General features: G+C 53.6%; 1 protein-coding gene across 1 annotated transcript in view; it reads right to left on the bottom strand.

Annotated features, from left to right (window-relative positions):
* IQSEC1 (IQ motif and Sec7 domain ArfGEF 1) overlaps positions 1 to 11,075 on the bottom strand; it is a 354,630-nt gene extending 343,555 nt beyond the window's left edge. The window contains exon 1 of the mRNA XM_081822785.1: positions 10,786 to 11,075. Coding sequence (XP_081678911.1) covers positions 10,786 to 11,075 — 290 coding nt within the window. The remainder of the gene's footprint in view (positions 1 to 10,785) is intronic.
* Between the last annotated feature and the right edge of the window lie 8,828 nt (positions 11,076 to 19,903).

Below are 19,903 nucleotides of genomic sequence, written 5' to 3'. Positions count from 1 at the left end.
AAAAAAAAAAAAAGAGACCCGCTTTAGATTCAAAGACACAAAGAGGTCAAAAATAAAAAGATGGAAAAGGGGTTATCATGCAAATAGGAAGCCAAAGAAAGCTGGAGTGGCTACACAGATATCAAACACAGACTTGAAGATGAAAACTGTTAATGCAGACAAGGAAGGACGTTTTATAAGGACAAAAGGGTCGGTCCCTCGGGAAGACACAATACTTCTAAACATGCATGCACCAAGCAACAGAACCCCAAAACACACGAAGCAAAAACAGAGAGAGCAATAAAGGGAGAAATAAGCAGTTCCACAGGAATAGTTGGAGACATCAGTGCCCCGCTTTTTGTAACAGATAGAACAGTCAGACAGAGGGTCAACAAGGAGACAGAGGACTTGAACACTGGAAACCAACCAGACCCGACAGACAGGCCCAGAACACCTCCCAGCAGCTGGTGCATATTCCTCTCAAGTGTACTTGGAACATTCTCCAGGAGAGATCATATCTTAGCCCTTAAAATGAGTCTTGATTTGGGGCACCTGGGTGGCTCGGTCGGTTGAGTGTCCGACTCTTGATTTAGGCTCAGGTCATGATCTCAGGGTCGTGATAAGGAGCCCCAGGTCAACTCCACGCTCAGCATGGGGTCTGCTTGGGATTCTCTCTCTCTCCTTCTCTCTCTGTGCATCCCCACCCCTGCTCGCACTCTCTCTCTCAAAAGAAAAAAAAAAAAGCAAAAGCAAAAACAAAAAAACTAGTCTTGATTCATTTAAAAGGACTGTAATCATACAAAGTATATTCTCAAAACACAAATGGCTGAAATTTAAAGAGTCCCCTAAACACGGCTAGATGGCAGCTCTTGGGAATGTCCTTGAGTCATCCTTGTTCAAACCACCACTCTCCCTACCACCCTTGCCTCTCTGTGCCTCTGTTTCCCCACCTGTATGTTGGGGACAAGAGAGGAACTTCACAGAGCTATAGCAAGTGTTTATAAGAAACCACTCAGTTGTCATAATTATTACTTGTTATCGATGGAGGGTGGTAATGATAATCCCTTACGTTCCATCTCTGGGTGAGGAGGCATTCCCTCATAGAACGGGTTAAGACTTTCAAAACGCCTCCACTCCCACTGTTTAACTCAGTCCTCATCATCTGTTAAACGGGAAAAAGCTGGTAGTGGTGAGGCCCCAGTAGGTGGCATCTGTTGAGTCCTTCGCCCAGGGCCTGGCTCACAATAGGTGCCAGAAAGGGAGTAGGTTGGCCTATGGGTGGGCATCGAGAGGGGGTGGTCGGTTCCCTGCACACCCCTTGTGGGTGGAGGATTTTACACACCTCCAAGTTTAGAGGTGCTGAGCTGGGTGAGAGCAGAGCCTTGAAGAAGTCTAGACAGAGATGGGAGCCTGTAATGGGCTGGGGGGGCAGAATATTCTAGATGGCTCTGCCTTTTTGTGGGGAGTCCTCCATCCTGTTGAAACAATGTAAGTCTCCCCCTTTAACTGCAGGTTAAAGGGATGATGACGGCACGTCTTACAAAGATGCTGGATTCATGATCAGCTACATTAAATGTGCAGGAGTCAGACAGACAATAGAGAGATAAACGCCAAGACCCAGTCTGAATTCTAAATCCTGTGACTTTCCTCTAACATCAAATTTCTTCTCCACCTAGGAAAGAGGGAACAACAGCAACAAAAATTGGCAAGCATGAGGGGTACTCTGCTCTACTTGTATTACCTATTTAATCCTCACAGCCCTCTCTGAGGGAGGTGATGTTTTATAACCCCATTTTATAGGTGAAAACACTGAGGCACAGAGAGGCTAAGTAACTGGCCAGAGGCAATACAGCCAGACCGTGGTGGAGGGAGTGGTATGGCCCCGCAGTGCATGTCCTGACTATGTATGAGTATGTACTTTGTGTGTATCCTGACCAGGAGCCATCTAGAACCCCCAGCCAGCCACCCTGGGGGAGTTGAGAGTCCTTGCTTGGGCTGCTTCTCCAGAGGGGTGAGGGAGAGTAGGGAACTGGAGGCAGGGTCTGGGGACATCAGCCGGCCCCCACTCACTCCTGAGCCCAAGAATACTGCAGGCAACAAAAACCTACATGCACTCCGCCATCTGGAGCCTTTCCTTCTGGTTAAGCAATGCTCTCTCCTTCCCATCTGGACAGGTAGTTGTTGGGTGAGGGAACAGTATGGGACCATGTTCCTTTTATCCACAACCCATGTGCTTCTGCTCAGCTCTACCAGCACCCTGAGCCAACCTCCCAACACCCCATACCCCGAGTCCCGTAGCATCTTCCGCAACCTCCTACTCACCGGCCCCCACCTTCCCCAGGAACAGGGGTTCCGTCCACACCCAACTGCAGTCCCAGCCCTCCTCTGTGCAGCAACCCCAGGGACACCTATCTCCCAAAGTCCCTCTGGGCCTCTCCAGCTCTGCTCACCCTGCACACCCTGGCTCCGCATCCCCTACCCCTCTTCTCCCTTGCTGTCCTGTCCCCTTGCTCACTCTGCTCTAGCCACATCTGTCTCTCACCATACCTCAACCACACCAGGCATGCTCCCCTCTCAGGGCAACCCCCAAAGGGAGATCTGGTTGTCCCCCTGGATCCACTGTCCCCGCTTAGAGAAAACGAAGCTGAGGCTCACAGAGGTACATTCCACATGCTAAGGGGGAGGAAGAAGAGCTCAGTCTCCAGGCCACAGCCCCATCAGAGTCTTACCCCCGAGCTGACGACACTGGCCACTGGCCCATTCATGTTCAATTTCAGGCTGTCCAGAGACCCCTGCAACCTATCTCCAAATAATCTGCACTCTGTACTAGAGGACATCCCTGCAAGGGTCCCTAGCAGCTGCCCCAGGACCGCTGGATACAGGCTGGAGACTTTTCCTTTGAGCACTGAGACCATCCTCATTGAGGCCTGCCACATCAGACCGTTCGCAGACAGGCTGCAAATGACCGTGAGAGGCTCCTCCAGACCTGCCAATCCAGGACACCCTCCTTGGACGCCCTGTTCCCTGAGGTTCGGATGAGGAGGGCCAGGCCCCGGTGTCTTGATTCTCCGTGAGGTCTGACACTCTTCAGGCAAGGGCAAACACAGAGCCAACAAGCCATTCAAATCAACAAGGGATTCGGCGGGGGTGGGGGGGTGGGGGGGGGTACACACAGAGCCAGAAGAGGAGCACATTTGCTAACCCCCCACAAGACCAAGTGTCCCAGTGAGTCCTGATGAATGAACACATGGAGAAAGGCCCGAGGTGGCTTCTCGAACAGCTTTCTAGCAGGCTGGCAAATGCCCGCAGGTTTGGAGTGGGGAAGTGGGGCCGACTCAAAGCAGAATGCCTGGCACCGGCTGGGTGGCACCTGCCAGCTTCGAGAGTCCCTTCCCCTGCATGTGCACACCCATTGCCCATGACCACCCCACCAGCAGCCAGCTTCCACCCTCATCCTGCCAAAAAGGGACCTGGGCTCCTGGCGGTAAAGTCACTCCTCCAAGGTGACCACAACAGCGAGGCACCAATTCTGCCACTCAAAGGGAAAGCCACAGCTGTCCCTGGGTGCGCGACGGTGCTGGAGTTCATTCTGGGTTGTCTGGGGGAGCTGACCATACAGATCTGGAAATGGCTCCATGTTTCGTGAAACATTTACACAAAGCAGCAAACAGCTTTGAATCTACGCAGCGTGGTGGTGAACAGCATGGGCTCTCAAGGCAGTCAGCCCTGGGTGCCGATCCCACCTCTGCCACTGGGTGACCGCGGGCAACCTGCTTCACCTCTCAGAGCCTCAGTTTTCCCATCTGCAAAATGGGATGATAATGGCTCACAGCTGTCACAGCGTTAGCCCGCCAACGGAGACTCTGTCAGCACACGGTGCCTGGAATGGGCTCGGTTATCACTGTGGTTTGACTATAATCAAATCCTGCTCCTCTGTGAATCTTGCCTCCTCCAAGAAGGAAAACCAAGCATTTCACAATCAGGGCTCAGACACAGCACAGCTTGGGAGCGATGAGCCAGTCTTGTTCACCACGCCACACCCCCCCTCCCTGCACAACCTGGCTGAAATCCGGGTACTAAGCAAATGCCCCGAGCTGGTCCCTGTCTGTCTGGACCTCACCTGGCCCAACTGTCCCCACTCACAGTCCTGGCGTGGCCACTGACAACACCTCCCACCTCCCCCTCCCCAAACCTGCCTGGCACCTCTCACCTCCCCTTTCTCATGTGTTGTTTCCCTGGCTTGATACCATCTTCCTCCTCCTCTTTCTAGCTCAAATGTCACCTCCTCCAGGAAGCCCCTGTTGACACCCGAGGGTGGCCATCTGCTTCCTGCTCTGGGGCTGTACACCACTTAACCCCACTTCCTATCCTGGCCCAGTATCTCTGCAACCTTCTTTATAGGCCTCTGTCCCCGTCCATGGGTTTCCAAGCAGAGGTGGTAGGGGAGCCGCCCAGATCAAGGACAAGAATCAGGCTGAGCTGCCCACGTGTTCAACAGTTAGTGAATAAAAGGACATGCAGATAGCATGGCCTACGTGCAGTGCTCAGCCTGGTTCCTGGTATACCACAGGCGCTCCATAAATGTTAGCTCCCCATCAGCATGGCTCCAGATACCCTCAAGGATGGACAGGCAGGAAATACAGGAAAACAGTGCAAAACTTTCATTGTAGATCCGGAAAGGGTGTTCTGCCTTGTACAGTTCTCTCCATTTCCTTGTATATTTGGAAATTTTCATAATAAAAATTAGGGAAGACAAGCCTCAAAAGCATTCTCAATACCCTAGCTGTTCCTGCCCCTGGAGCTACCATTCACTGCGTTCTCCAATGCCAGGCACTTTATGCAACGCCTGACTCTGATCTTCCTGAACAGAAGCAGCCCTCCCCATTCTACATGGCGGGGGGCTTGCGGGGAGACTGGCCTCAGGAAGCCAAGGGCGATGCTTTGCCTCACTTAGAAAGCCCGCACCGCTGGGAGGTGGCCAGGGCAGGACGGGGACTGCGCACACCCACTGCCGGGGCAGGGCTGAACTCCAGGTGTCGGTCACTGGGTGGCCTGGAGGATCCCCAGAGCAAGGCCAGGGCAGTCGGGGTGGGGGAAGCATTTGAAATACTCAAGACCACAGCTCTTCACCTGTTACAATGGAAGCACTTAGTGTTTCTAAGAGCTGGTCCGGCGTATCCTGCTGGAAACACGAGCCCCACAGAGGGGCAGGATTCAGACTCCAAAGGCCGCTGGGTGATGTCACCGGCCAGCACCGCCTGGCTCCCAGCTGGGGCCGTTTCAGCCACAGCCTGGCCTGGGTCTGCACTGGATGCGGGGCGGCGGGCTCGAGGCCCATGGGACCGCAGGGCCACGAATGGGACCCCGGACGGCCTCCCGGCCGCACATGTGCCTTCTGCCCCATTCCAGTTAGGTCAGTGCACCTTCCCCAGCCCAGTTCTTGCTGCACACGGGCCTGTCTGTGTTGTTTTCTGCGGCTCTGTGGCAATTACTCAGATGACAAGCTCAGAATGGCGCCCTTCCCAAGTTAGGCAAAGCGGTGTTCTTTCTCACAGACACAGAGAGCAAAGAACAAAAACCACCATCAGCTGTCAAGACACTGTCATAGATGAAAGAGCTGACAAGTAGCCACCCAGCTGACAAAATAAGGCCGGTGCCCCCAAACTCCCGATGTGGCACCCCCCTTCACCCCGGCCCGGCCCCAAGATCTCTGCAGCCTCCAGGAGGCCGGAACACAGAGGGTGGAGGCGGGCACGGACGTGGGAACGGGAGCAGGTCCTTGCTTCATCTCACACACAGTGCTGCTCCCTGTTTTTCTCGAGCCGAGCCAGATAAAGAAGCTTTTCCCGATTTATTTTCCAGGTTGTAAAATAATCATTTGCTTAGCTTGTCAGACGGCTAGGAGAGAACTTCAGAGAAACACACTCTCCTCATCTCTCTGCGGATTCTACCAGCTGCTGGGAAAACAGGAGCGGCTCGCCCTGGGCCCTCAGAGTCGGAAACATTTTGTCCGAGCAGGACCCGCCTCCCAGTGTATGTTGCAGCTCGTTCTGGCCGAGGGACATCCTCCCCGGCATTGGATACTCTGCTTTATCTTGGCCGGGAGAACAAGAACATTATCTCACGGAACTGTGAACACAGCATCTCCCTCTGCCACCTTCGCCGCCACCTTCTCGGATCAGGAAAAGCCCTCAAGGCCTCTCCTGGCCTGTACGTGGTCCCCACTCTAACTATGAGGGGGACCAGGGCACAGGGACACAAGGCTCTCGGGGCTGCAGAGCCTGGACCATGGGTTCGGTGCTTCTGGCGACTCTGAGGAACAGAACGCTTTCAGAGGCGTCTTGCCAGGACCCTCCCAAGTCCAGCTTACGTCATGACTTCTTGCCTGCCGCCCCCTCTGCGCTGGCCACCCGTAAGCTCCCCTCCGAACTGCCAACACCATCATCACGGTTAATGTCACCACAGACCTGGGGACAGCGCTTGTTTGGTAAGTCAACAGAGACTGAATGCCACTGGAAACCTCCCCCAGAGTGAGTCACCAACTCCGAGCTTCAGAGAAATGTCCTCTCCGAGTGCTGTGACAGTGCTTGAGGGCTGGAGGGGACGAGAAAACGAGGGAGGCCGCTTCACAGGGCCCTCTCCCCAACCTCGGGGGGGCCAGGGCTTACTTCGGCCGGGACACCCTGGAAAATCAGAGGCTGGAAGGGGTCGACTTGTTCAACCCTTGCCCCCTCTCACCACCACCTTGGGGGATGCTGAGGACCCAGACTTGGTGACGGGATCCCACGTGGCAGGACAAGAGCCAGGCCTGCTGGGCTTCCTCTGGCCCTGGAGGCCGGGAGTCACACAGGATCCCGGGGGTATCCAATCATTCTGCAGCTGGGAGGGTGGGTGGTGGTGGATGAGAGCAGGGGGCTGGAGCCAGACCACCTGAGTCCCGATCCTGGCTCCACTGCTAGGGGGTAGGAGAGCCTGAGCAAGTCACACGACCTCTCTAAGCTTCAGTCTACACATCCATAAAATGGGAGCAGCGACTGTTCCTGCTGCATAGGAGGGATGTGGCCATGCAGTGAACTGGTAAATGCAAAGCCCCGCAGCAGTGTGGGACACACACGAAGCCTCCAAGGGGTGTGGCCGTAGCGCATTCACCCCTGCTAACCAGAGATTTGGTTCTGTAGGTCCACCGATACCAGCAGGGCCTGCTCAAGTTCAAGCTGACTGCGTGAAGGAAAACACAGCAGTTCTCATCGATCCCGCTCGCCTTCATCCACTCAACAGATACCTACTGGGCATCTATTATGTGCCCGAACCTCTAGTGGGAGGGGTTGGTTCTGGAAACATCATTATAATGTAGCAACAGTTTATAATGTATAAACACTGGATATGAATTCTGATGTCAGAAAAATCAATTAAATAATCCAACATATCCAAAGGCACCCTCTTTCTTCCCTGTTATCATCCTGTTGTCCCTATAGCTGAGAAACTCACAATGCTATCTTTCAGCAGAGGACTTCTGAGAAAGGGCTTAAAGTTCTGGGCTTGAAAGTTTCTACCATGCCTGGGTGAGGTGGTACAAGATCACTATTGTCCCAGGATGAGCCTTGTCAATGATCTTTCACCTGCATCTCTCTGTCCTCAGCAAGAGTAGGGACTGCAGGGGCAGCCTGTCCACATGGTGGCAGGGGGCAAGGGGCTCCTGACTCCAGCTAGAGCAGCCAGCCGGTGGCTGCTTAAGATAAGGTTAGCCAGGCCTGCCTTAGCCTGACACGCTCAACGTACCCTTGCCTACAAGGACCCCCGTCTGCCGGCAGGAGGGCCTGGGTTCTGATGCCGGCAGTACCCCCTGGTGGGAGGGGGCACCAGCACTGGGAGAAAGTGGAGCCAAGTGCCCCAGCAGGAAGTAATCCCGACGCTGTGGCCTGGCGCTGCCTGGCGCCTCAGGAAGCTCGCACGGAAATGTCCCTGGCTCAATCACAGGTGGCTAACCCCAACTTCACCCTGAGTTCTGAACCCCAGGAGGTCTCACCCGGGTTGTCAAGAAGTTTACGCACCACCTGCCCGTGCATAGTGGGCTCCAAAGAAAGGAGAAACTGATTGACAAAGGAAGAACCTGAAATGCATTAAGCACCTACTGTATACCAGTCTCTTCCATGCCCCTTATCTTCCCTTAACCATTAGAAAAGGTATGGGAGGCAGCTGTGATCATCCCTGTTTCGTGTGCATTAAGGAACAGCTCTGAAGCTACATGAGGAGGCATGACTTGTCCCATGGTCACTGGCTGGTGAGTGCAGAGCCGGCCATGGGACCCAAGTCTACCCATGTCCCTTTCTCTATGCAGAGCTGTTTATTCTCTTCCTCTGTTCTCTGCTCTTGCCTTTGTCTCTCCAAGCACATCACTAACAGCTCTGCATACAGTAGGCACTTCATAAAAGTCGGCTGCTCTCGAGGAAGTTGGTTAAACCATGCTCAGGCATCAATCACTTCGCTACACGGATGGGCAGTGGGCACTGTGAATCCAGAAGTGGAAAAGGAGCCCTCAGCTCATTCCCCCTACACCCCAGGTATGTTGAGAAGGCAAGTATGATACACCCCCCCACCCTCCCACCTCCCCCCGCCGCAAGAGTCTCCTATGAAGGGAGGGAGGCTCCAGCATTCTCCCTCCTGAAAGGCAGGGAAATGAAGTGGATGCTGGGAAATGGGACCAGTGTGCTCCATCTTGAGGGAGCCCACTGTTCTGTGAATGTGCTGGTATCACACAGTCTCATTCGTCACGGTGTGGTCTGGGGGCCAGCAGCAACCATATCTCCCGGGAGCTTGGGAGCCTCCCCCAGACCTGCTGCTCCGAATCTGGATTTTAGCAAGATCCCCAGGTATGAGGTGGGCACAGTCAAGTTGGAGAAGCTCCCCTGCCCTAGAACTTGGCTGGTGGTGGTGTTGCCACGGTTCCTCTCAAAGGGGATGCCATCACGGGCCCTGGCTGTGTCTCAGTGAAGGGAAGCCAGTGTCGCAGAGCTGGGGACTTGTGAAATAAACCCCGCAGCCACGTGCCCGGCTCCCCCCCACTCCGAGGCACCACCCAGATGCGACACTGGGGATTCCCCACAGCAAGCGGGACTCACTGTCTGTCCGAATCCCCCCGTCCCCACACTTGGTCACCAGAGGCGACTTGAAATGAAGAAAGGAATGCATTCCCCAGGACGGTGCTGGGAGGCATCTGCCAACAGCATGTGTCACTGTTGCCTAGGAAAGTGGAACGTGCATCCCTGCCCTTGTGTGTCGCCTCCCTAAGCTGCTGAGGATTTCACCTGGGCAGCCCCCAGCTTTTCTTCCAGTCCCTGTGTGGGGGATAAGAGCTCAGTCCCCTGCAAGTAGCACTGGGTGACCCACAACCACTGTGGGAGGTTCGGAGTGACACCAGAGAGCCAGGGGCGGGGCACCTGGAGGAGGCTGCAGGGTCTATGCTTTCTTTCAGTGACACCAGCTAGGAGTTATCCACGGCCTCCCTCCTCCCTCCCTGGGATAAACAGAAAGCAGGAGTTTGCCACCAGACCTGCCACCACAGAGCCATGAGGCTGCCCCACGTCCTGACCTCACCCTCACCGCCCTCCTTCTTCAGAGCCCACCAGAACCCAAAGCACTGCCCAGAACCCGTGCAAGACACAGGGGGGCAGGCAGGCATCCCTTGTCCCATGGCCACAGCCTGGCACAGCCCCACAAGGTGGGGGAGACACCGGGTCTCAGATGACTGTAGCTGGACTCGAAATCAGGAGCCCCTCCCCCATCTGCAACCCCCACCCCCGCCCTGCAGAATTTTGGAGTCAGGATCAACTCCTCCCCCATCATCCCTGCCTACCCCCCGCCTCCCAGGAAACCTTCAGGAAACTGCTGACTGCTAACCCCCCTACCCCCAACACAGTGTTTTTCTCCTCTGCCCCGGGTCCAAACCCTGGAGTGTGGCCAGGTGGTCCCGAAGACAGAAGGACAGCGAGGGTAGACAGGCTCAGAGCACCCAGGAACCCAACCGCGGAGTCACCTGAAGCCCCCGTGCCCCCTGCTCGCCCCAGATGGGCGCCCGGACTTCTGCGGAGAGGAGCCCCGCACCCGACTTGGGCACCCCTGGGAGGCGAACGGGCTGCCGCCCGAGAGCTGCAAGCTCGCCCGGGACGCTGGGGGTCAGCGCGGCTGGGCAATCCCGCCCCCATCCTGTCCCCGGCTTAATCCTTGGTCCGAAATAGTCAGGGTAATCCCAGGGTGAGGCGGGCGCGGTATTAACCCCGGAGCCGCGAAGGAAGAGACCGAGACGTGCAGAGGGAGGAGAGCTCGGCGCATCACGAGCTAGAGGGAGCACAGGGTCCTTCCCGGAGGGACGGCGACCCGCGAGTGACCCGGGCCCGCTCGAGGGCGGGATCTGCGCCTCCCGCGCCCCCTTCGCACTGGGTCTCGGGCTCTCCGGGTCAGGAGTTCTGGCCCCGCTATCCAGAGCCCCAGGTCTGCACGCGGACAGCACCCCGTGGCGAGGCCGACCCCGCAACCGAGCCCCGGGGGTCACTGGAGCCCGAGTCCGGAGCCGTCCGTCCGCGGAGCCCGGCCGGTGGGAGCGCTGGGCAGCCGCCCCGGAGCCGCTTTCCTGTGGGGAGCCCAGTCCCCGCCCGGGGTCCGGCCCTAGGTCGGGGGTCCCCAGGTGCGCCCTCCGGCCGGGCACCCTCCCCGCCTCCGCCCGCCTCCCCGCCCGGCCCCGAGGGGAGCGGGGCCCCCCAAGAAGTTCGCGCACCCCCGACACGCCCGCCGCCCCCGGTCCCTGCTTACTTGTCGCGGCGGCCGCCGAGCTCCGGGATGACGCCGAGCGGCTGCGAGCCGGGGCCGGGGCCGGGGCCGGGGCCGGGGCCGGGGTCGGGGCGGCGGGCGCACGCGGCCAGGTGTCTCCGGTGCCGCTCCAGCAGGCCGGCGTTTTCGCGGCTCAGCCGCGCCACTTGGCGCTCCAGCTCCTCGATGCGCCGCCGCCGGCGCGCCAGCAGCTCCTGCTGCGCCGCGACGATCCGGGTCAGCTCCTGCAGGTACTCGGCCGCCTTGCCGGGGGGCTCGGCGGCGCTGGCCATGGCCCCCGCCCGGCGGCCGGCAGCGCCTCAGGCGAGCGGGCGGCGGGGCGGCGGCGGCGGCGGCGGCGGCCGCGGCGGCGGCGGGGCGGCCATGGCTGCGCGGCGGGGACGGCGGCTCGGCGCGGCGCGGGGCTCGGCCCGGGGGGCGCGGCGGCGCGGGGCCGGCGCGGCCCCGCCTCGGCTCCCGCCTCCGCCGGCGCCCGCCCCCGGCGCTTCCGCGCCTCGCGCTCCCCGCGCCGCCGCGCTCCGCCGCCCGCTGCCCCACGGACGCGCCGGGGCGGGCAGGGCGCGGAGCTGCGGCCGCCGCGGGCAGGCGAGGAGTTTTGCAAAGTGCCGGCTGCGGCGCGAGGGGGAGCGGGAGCCCGAGCGGCAGGCGCGGGAGGAGGCGGGAGGGAGGAAGGGCGCGGCGGAGGGAGGGCGCCGCCTGCCGGGCCCGGCGCCCCGCGCCCCGCCGCCCCGCGCCCGGAGCCCCGCGCCCCGCTCCCGGCGGGGACGACGACCGCCTCGTCACCCGGCCCCTCCCAGCAGCTCTGATGTATACATTTAATTTAAAAAGCAATTCGGCAAAATACATCTTCATACTACTCTCAACCAACAATTTTTGGTGTGAGTAGAAAAAGAGCTAATAAACTCGTAAGAACTTTGAATTTAAAAAAACTGATCAGTCTCCTAAACGCTGGGTTGGTTTTCTTGAGACCCATGCAAGTTTTCTAGACTGTCCCTTCTGCGTTCTGAATGCTTGGTGACCCTGAAGCTTCCAAGAGGTCGAAACGGACGAGCCGCCAAGACTCAGGCATGGTTATTCCAATTGCACCCCGGGTTCTGGGAGCTGATCGCACGGTGGGGCAAAGACTCACCCAGACACTGGCATTGAGACCTTGGGCAGCTTGTTTTGTCTCTGAGCTGCTGTCTCCTCAGCAATGTTTTCTATTTCTTGGCTTTTTGTCATCTTTATAATTTTCATACTCCACATTTCTTTGGGGCTAAACCTATTTTTCAATCTTTTTGGCTTGAAGAGTTGGGTGATTTCCATTGTTTCTTGTTTTCCAGCAAATGCCTTTAAGGCTATAAATTTACCTCTGCGTAAAGCTTTAGCTACATCTCATAAGTTTCTAAAACTCCACAATAATTTACGTATTAGTACATTAGTACATTTTGATGGTATTGTTTTCTTTGTTAAGGGTAGCATTTCACTGGCTTTGCTGACTTGATATTCCATACCCATGTTTGTTGATATCTCTCTACCTCCAGGAAAGGATGAGCCCTGCATGGAGGCCCTCCAAGACCCTAAGCCCTCTTTGGGTATCCCCTGGTCATGGCCTACTCAGAGGGAGAGAATAGCAGTGGGACCATTTATTGGGGTCCTAAATTCAATAAATATTCCATCAGGATAAGGTTATACACACACCTTGGTGAATGAAAAATCAACACTTTCAAGTTGGCCCTCATTGCTAGACCAGTAATAGTCCTCTAGAAATTAATATTTTTTATAGCCCCTGTACCTGTTGTGGTCTACAAATTAATATCGTTTTTATAAATCCTGTAACGATGCTCAGAAGAACACAATATTACATTCTATTTGTGGGTGTATATGTAAAAGTGTTTATCAGTTCAATTTGTACATTGAAATGCCAACATCTTTACAATCCTATTTTAATATTTCCTCATTTAGAAATACTCCAGGAGCCTCCCCAAAAGGGAGGTGCCCCTGGCTTCTCTTGGCTTTTTGTGGGGAGAGCTGACCCCAGAGTCAAGCATGGGGCCTCTGCCAGTGTTTGGGAGGGAAGGAAATTCAATTCTAAATTCTGGCACATGTCAGTGAGGATGGTGGTGAGGAGATGGAGCTGCAGACCCCTCTCCCAGCCCCAACCCCCATTTGCCTGTCTCGTACCCCACCGCCACCCCAGAGGCTCCTTCTAGCAGTTCCAGGTGGAAGCTGACCTCTCATTTCCATTTCCACACTGCCTCCCTGCTCTCTGAGACTTGCCACCTCTCCATTCAGCACAGGGCCAGTCAGTGCCAGGCCCTTGTGGGTGCTGAACAGCCTGTGGGGATGAGGCTCCACCCCTGACTCATGGGCACTGCCAGGCCAAGCCAAGGCAGAAGATGACAATAGGCAATATGGAGGTGGGAGCCTCAGGGGACCTGAGCCTATACCCCAGGACTGGGCAGGATCCTTTCCTTCTGGACCTGCCATCCCTCACCCCCCCTGAGCCAAACAGAGATGTCCACAGAGCATAAATGGTGAACCCCCATGGGTGGTAGGAATGATGACGAGTTTTGTGATGCATTGCTCTGCTCCTTCCAGCTCCTATCACTGAGCTTCTCAGCCTTAGGCAATGGAATGAGCCACTGCCAACTTGCCATCTGCCTCCGTCTTCCTCATTTTCCTTGACCTCCATTCTTGGCACTCTGGGGTGTTCCAGTTAGTGCCAAATACCCGGTGCTGGTGGTTACAAGAGAGTCTGCCACTAGCAATGAGGTCACATATACCAGCCCTCTCAGCTCACACACAGGTGCACACCCAGAACAAAGACTTCCCTTCCCCAAAGACTTCTTCCTTAAAGAGCATCACCTGGTCACTCATTTAGCCAATGTCACTGAGCACTCACTCGGGCCAGGCTATGGGGACACTGTCCATGACACAGACAAGGGCCTGCTCTTCTGGAGTACCCCCCATGGAGACAGACACTTAACGTAGGGTGGGTGGGCATACACTCTGGGCAGTCATGCAGGGCCCACTCACTGTCACTCTCTTGATTATCTTAATTTTTGGACAAGGGACCCAGCATTTTAATTTTGCACTGAATCCCCGAAACACAAGGCCAGTCCTGGGGGAGTGCAGTGGTGTGCTGGGTGAGCATGGAGCAATCAGAAGAAAGCACTGTTTAGCAGTTGCCGATTTCTGTGGTGTAAATACTCCCCACCATCGCCAATTCCACGAAACCCCAGTGCACATGGAGCTGGGGGGGAGCCGTGCACTGCAGTGCAGACAAGGGGCAAGGTGTTGTGTGGCTGTAACATGTGCTTGGCATGTTTGAGACTCAGCATAAACCTAATAGTATTAAACACGTGTCAGCAGGAGAGTTTCGCCTTTGGGTCAAAGACGCTGAGAGCTAGGAGCAAAGATTCCCACCACAGAAGTCTCCATGAACACCTCCACCATGCTCCAAGCTAGACAGTGTGCCTCCCACCACATTCCTTGAATTGTAAGGGGAATGAAATGCTTACATACCTCTGCCACGTAGGCTCAACTTTGGAAGACGGTCCAGCAAGACCTGTCTTATGACAAGCTCTGTTGTCACAGATTAAGGTCTCCCTGGCCTGGATCCCCACCACTGGTCCCCAGTGTTGTGAGCTAATTGACCTCTTTTCTGAGCAAGATGCTTAGCCGCCCAGGTGTCTCGTGATCTCCCCACGGAAGAACACTGACGGGAAAAGCTGGCCGCTGCAGATAGGGATAAAGCAGGGTGCTTTGACATGGTGGGCAAAGCAAAACAGTCATAACAAATTTAGACCATTCAGTTTAGACACTACCTCTAGTTTAAATTCCCACAGTGGACGATGATAGAGCTGGAACAGTGCAGTGGACGCTATGGTAGTTGCCCAGACCCCCTTTGGGACCCGACCCTCATCCCCCATCAGCCAGGCACATGGGCAGCTGATGGCTCATGACCAAGTCCATCTTGGGAAATTGCCCTGTGCTGACGGCATCTGCCTCGCCCAAGGATGTGTCCCCTCTTTCCCGGGCAGCTCTTTCCCAGTGATGGGTCCATGTAGGATTACAAAGCCCAGCCCCCTTGCCTGAACTTGGGCAACTCTGCAGGATCATCCCAGCTCCAGGGGCCCCAATAGGATCCATTGAGGTCTCTATCAGGATGTACCACAGCCCAGCTTCTACATCTGCCCAGTCCTGTTTCTCTGCCCCCTCACTGGAGCTGGTCCTAAGAGTGCTCCCCACTAAAGCTCCTACAGGCAAACCTGTATCTCAGTTTTTCCCTGGGAAGCAGCCTGGGACACCGTTCTTTCCTGACCCTGTCTGCACGCCACTACTCTTACCTTGTTATGATTTGTGGGGTTTACGTGCTGTTCTATAACTCTAATGTCTCCCTGCTTTGTATATAGATTGTTTCTAAACCCTGAAAAGCCAATAATTGGCTTTTCCAATATTATAATCATATAAATACAAGGCCAAATAGTTCACCTTGAACTGCAGAGAAAAAGATGTAAGTACGCATTCAAAAGAAAATACAAGTAGCAAACATTTGAAGGAGGAGACAGGGGAAGGAGATGCCTATTATGACCATTTATTAATTTTTACTATTATTATCCACATTGGGCTTCTCAGTAAGATCATCCACCTTTTTTAATATTACCATTTGTTGTAGCATATTCATTTTTCTTCTTAAAAATCTTCCTCTGTTATGTGATTCACTGTTATAATTTGGGCTGATTGCTTCCTTGGCCTGCTACATGGCTATCATTGGAGATTTCTTGGCATTACACTTCTGGATTGGGTCCACGGTTTCTTGGATTCTATGTATTCTCTTTCTTGGAATCATTTTTTATTTTGTTGGATACAAAAAGTCTCCCAATGAGTGCCTATAAGAAGGTCTTTGAGTCTTTGTGCATCTGAAAGTGTTTATTTTTCCCCGCACACTTGATTGACAGTTTAGCTGGGTATAGAATTTGGGTTAAAAATCAATTTCGTCAAAACCTGGAAGGTTTTGCTCTGTTTTCCTCTATCCCATAGTGTTACTAATGTTCCTCTGATTATTGTTCCCTCGAATAAGAGATTCTCTTTGGGAGGTGTTGGGGGGTACTGACCCCAGTCAGAATGTGTGGAACTATGGTGAGGGGCATTTTTGATCATCACAATGACGGGGGACATTCTGGTATTAATGGGCACAGGCCTGGGATACACCATACAAAGTAGTCCCACCCAACCCAAACTGTCCTCCTCGAAATGCCAAAAAGAGGAACAAAGGTGGGGGACTCATGCTACCTGATTTCAAGGCTTATTATAAAGCAAGAGTAATCAAAATGAGTGGTACTGGTGTCAAGACAGACATAAAGATCAATAGAATAGAAGAGAGTCCTGAAATAGATTCCACACATATATGGACAGAGATAACAAGGCAACTTGATGAGGGTAAGGATAGTTTTTTAACAAATGTTGCCAGAATAATAGGAGATTCACTTGCGAAGAATGACTCTTGACCCATGCCTCACAGCATCTATGAAAATTAACTTGGAATAGAAAGTAGACCTAAATATAAGAGCTAAATACATAAAACTTCTAGGAGAAAAAAAAAAAAAAAAAGGACAAAGTCTTAATGGCCTTCAGTTTGGCAAAGATTTCTTACGTATGATACCGAAAACATGAACTTTAAAAGAAAAAATCAATAAATTGGATTTTGTCACAATAAAAAACTTGCTTTTCCATAGACACTGTTGAGAAAAAGAAAAAGTAAGCTACAGTGTGGAGAAGATATTTGCAATGTGTGATTCAATGAAGGACTTGTGTGTAGGATATATAAAGACCTCTTAAAATTTAATCATAATGAGACAGATAACCCAATTTAAAATGGGCAAAAAGATTTGAACAGACACCTTACCAAAGGAGACAAAGAAGTGGCAAATAAGTACGTAAAAAAGATGCACAACATCGTTAGTTGTTAGAGAAACGCAACTTGAAACCACAGTGACTTATAAATGATGCCCAAACCATAAGCAACAAAAGGAAAAGTAAGTCAATTGGACATCACCAAAATTCAGATCATTTGTGCCTCAAAGGCTGCCAATCAAGAAACTGCAATGACAACTTACAGAACAGAGGAAAAGAGTTTTTGCTAATCATGTGTTTGATTAGAAACTTGTATCTAGAATATTTAAAGAACTTTTGCAACTCAACAAATAAAAGGGCAAATAACCCTGATATAAAATGGGCAAAGGATCTGAATAGACATTTCTCCCCAAGAAGATGTAATAAGCACATCAAAAGATGCTCAGCCTCAGTAGCCATCAGGAAAATGCAAATCAAAACCACTTGACATCCACTCGGTTGGTTAAAATGAATAATACAGAAAATAATAAGTGTTGGCAAGGATGTAGAGAAATTGAACCCTCACATGCTGCTGGTGGGAATGTGTATGGTACAGCTGCTTTGGAAAATAGTTGGGCAATTCCTCAAATGTTTAAACCATATGACCCAGAAATTCCCAAGTATATAGCCAAGAGAATAGAAAACATACCTCCTCACAAAAACTTGTACACAAATGTTCATAGCAGCATTACTGATAATAGCTAAGAAGAGGAAACAACCCAAATGTCCATCAATTGATCAATAGATAAATAATACATGGTATATCCATGTAATGAATATTATTTGGTAATAAAATGGAATAAAATACTAACACATGCTGTAATAGGGATGAATCTTCCGAACATCATGCTAAGTGGAAGAAATCAGTCACAAAAGACCACTGATTGTAGGATTCCATTTATACACAATTTCCAGAATAGGCAAATCTATAGAAACAAAGTAGATTTGTGGTTGCTTAGGGCTGGGCTGGGGGTAGCGAGTAGGTGAAGATTTCTTTAGGGGTAAAGAAAATATCCCGAAATGGATCACCAGTGGTGATGTTTGTAAAACTCTGTGACTATACTGAACATCATTGAATTGTATACTTCTAAAGGGTGAACTGTGTGGTATGTGAATTAGATCTCAATGAAGCTATTAAAAGAAAAAAACCCACGATATCTACTAGAATGGCTTCAATTAAGGAGACTGACCATTCTTCTTCCAGAGTCCCCATCGGGTGCAGGGTGGCGGGGTGGGGTGGGGAGTGAGGGGTGGGTAACCACCTTCTCCAGTCTCAGCATGAAGCCCTCCCAGGGCCCCTGCCCAGTTGAGGCCCTCGATGTAACTGGGGGGAAGCCTGGCCCCCCTCGCTGCACTCAGTGCACCTACGCATCCTCCAGCCCAGGGCCTGGCCAGCAGAAGCCGCAGATCACTGTTTTCCTCTTGAAGAAGTAGCTGTGTGAATCACTGCGATGGACACGGTTAAGTTATAGTTCTCAGGCCCCATGACTGAACTGGACCCCAGGACAAAGGCTGTGAATGGGGCAGGTTCCAACCCAAGATGACCGGTGTGGGAAGATAATGCGAATTGGTCGCCAACATTTTAAGGGTGGGAGCTTTCACACAAAGGATCTAATTTGGGGCTCCTCTCAGACAGGCCCCTCCTGGCTACAGTTGTCCCAGGTGGATGGTGGCATTGCTGGCCTGTCACTCGGCCACATTCTGTTGGCCAAAGCCAGGTTCAGAGGAAGGGGAATCCCTTACCGCCCTGGGGATGGGAGGTGCCGCAAAGCCACGTGGCAAAGGGTATGGAGGCAAGAAGGGGGGTGAGCAGCGGGCCGTTGGTGCGAACATGGCTTACGTGGCACCAGCCACACAGCAGGGGCTCAGGAGGTGATGGCCCGCATCCCTCACTTCCTGCAGCTGTCCCCTACTCCCTAGCCTGGCTTGAAGCCCGGAAGATGGGGGCATGAGGGAAGGGGTTCACCCTCAGGACACCCCAGCCTCCAGGGCCCCTGGGCAGCATCGTAGAGCTGGCCTTCCCTTGCTGGTGGTGGTGATGTGAGGTGCTTCTGCGGCCACGTCTGCCTATCCGGGGGGACATGGTGCCATGGGCTCCCACCCCATTTTGCCACTCCTGGCGAGCGCGAGGAGCGAGCGGCCCTGCTGAAAGGCGCAGTGTCTGCTCGGTAAGGGGAGTCTCACTGTGGAAGGCCATGAGCAGAGCGCAGAAGGCCCAAGAGGTGGGAGGCGAGATGAGTCGAGCCAGGGGAGACCTGAAGTCCCCAAATGCCAGGACAGCCGCTGCCTGCTAAGCCCTGGCACCAGCCATCCTCCCCTAACCCTGCGTGGGGGCCCTGCCAACAAGCCAGGTATGGATTGTTGGGTGTACCATGCAAACGATGCAGTTGAAGCCCAAGACAAGAGTGACTTGCCCAAGGCCACTCAGCCAGTTAGAGGCAGGAGGTCTTGACCTTGAACTCCAGGCTCTGTCTGCATTGTTTCCCCCCAACCCTGTACCACCGCCAGTGGTTTATTGATTATTTCACAAAGCCTCACCCTGAAACGAAGCCTTCTTTCATACTCTACCATAAGGGGTGCCGAGAAAAGCGGTCAAGGTAGTGCCTCCCGTTCCTGGCTACCCACATGTCCTTCTCTCCACTCTACCATGCTGCATTTCCTTGCCTTGGACATGTCCCATGCTCTAATGTCTTTGCATTTTTGTACTTGCTGTTCCTTCTTCCAGATACTCCTTTCCCACACTCCCCAGAGTGGAAAACTCCTGCCCATCCTACAAGGCACAATCCAAGAGGCACCTCCCTCCAGAAGCCCTTTCTGACTTCCTTAGCCTACTTGAGGGCTCTTTTGGCTCTTCTTCTTGCTATTTTCATTTTTAATTTTTTTAAAAAGATTTTATTTGTTTGAGAGAGCATGCGCATGCGCCCATGAGCCAGGGGGAGGGGCAGAGGGAGAGGGAAAGGGAGAAGCAGACTCCCCGCTGAGTGTGGGGCCCTAGGCAGGCTCAACAGGGAGCTCATCAGGTTGGGGTGGGGGTGGGGCTCGATCCCAGGACCCTGAGATCATGACCTGAGCCGAAGTCTGACGCTTAACCGACTGAGCCATCAAGGCGCCCTCTTCTTGCTATTTTTAAAAGATGGTCTTCACCACTTTGATGGGGCTGTGGGGGGGAGGAAGCATTGACTCTTAGTCACTGCTGGGGTGACAATTGGCACAAACTCCTTGA

This window comes from Leptonychotes weddellii, chromosome 1 (assembly GCF_054177405.1).
Source record: "Leptonychotes weddellii isolate Sample4059 chromosome 1, ASM5417740v2, whole genome shotgun sequence".
Lineage (NCBI taxonomy): Eukaryota > Metazoa > Chordata > Mammalia > Carnivora > Phocidae > Leptonychotes > Leptonychotes weddellii.
Note: the sequence above shows the minus strand (reverse complement) of the source record. Positions and strands in the feature narration are given on the sequence as shown.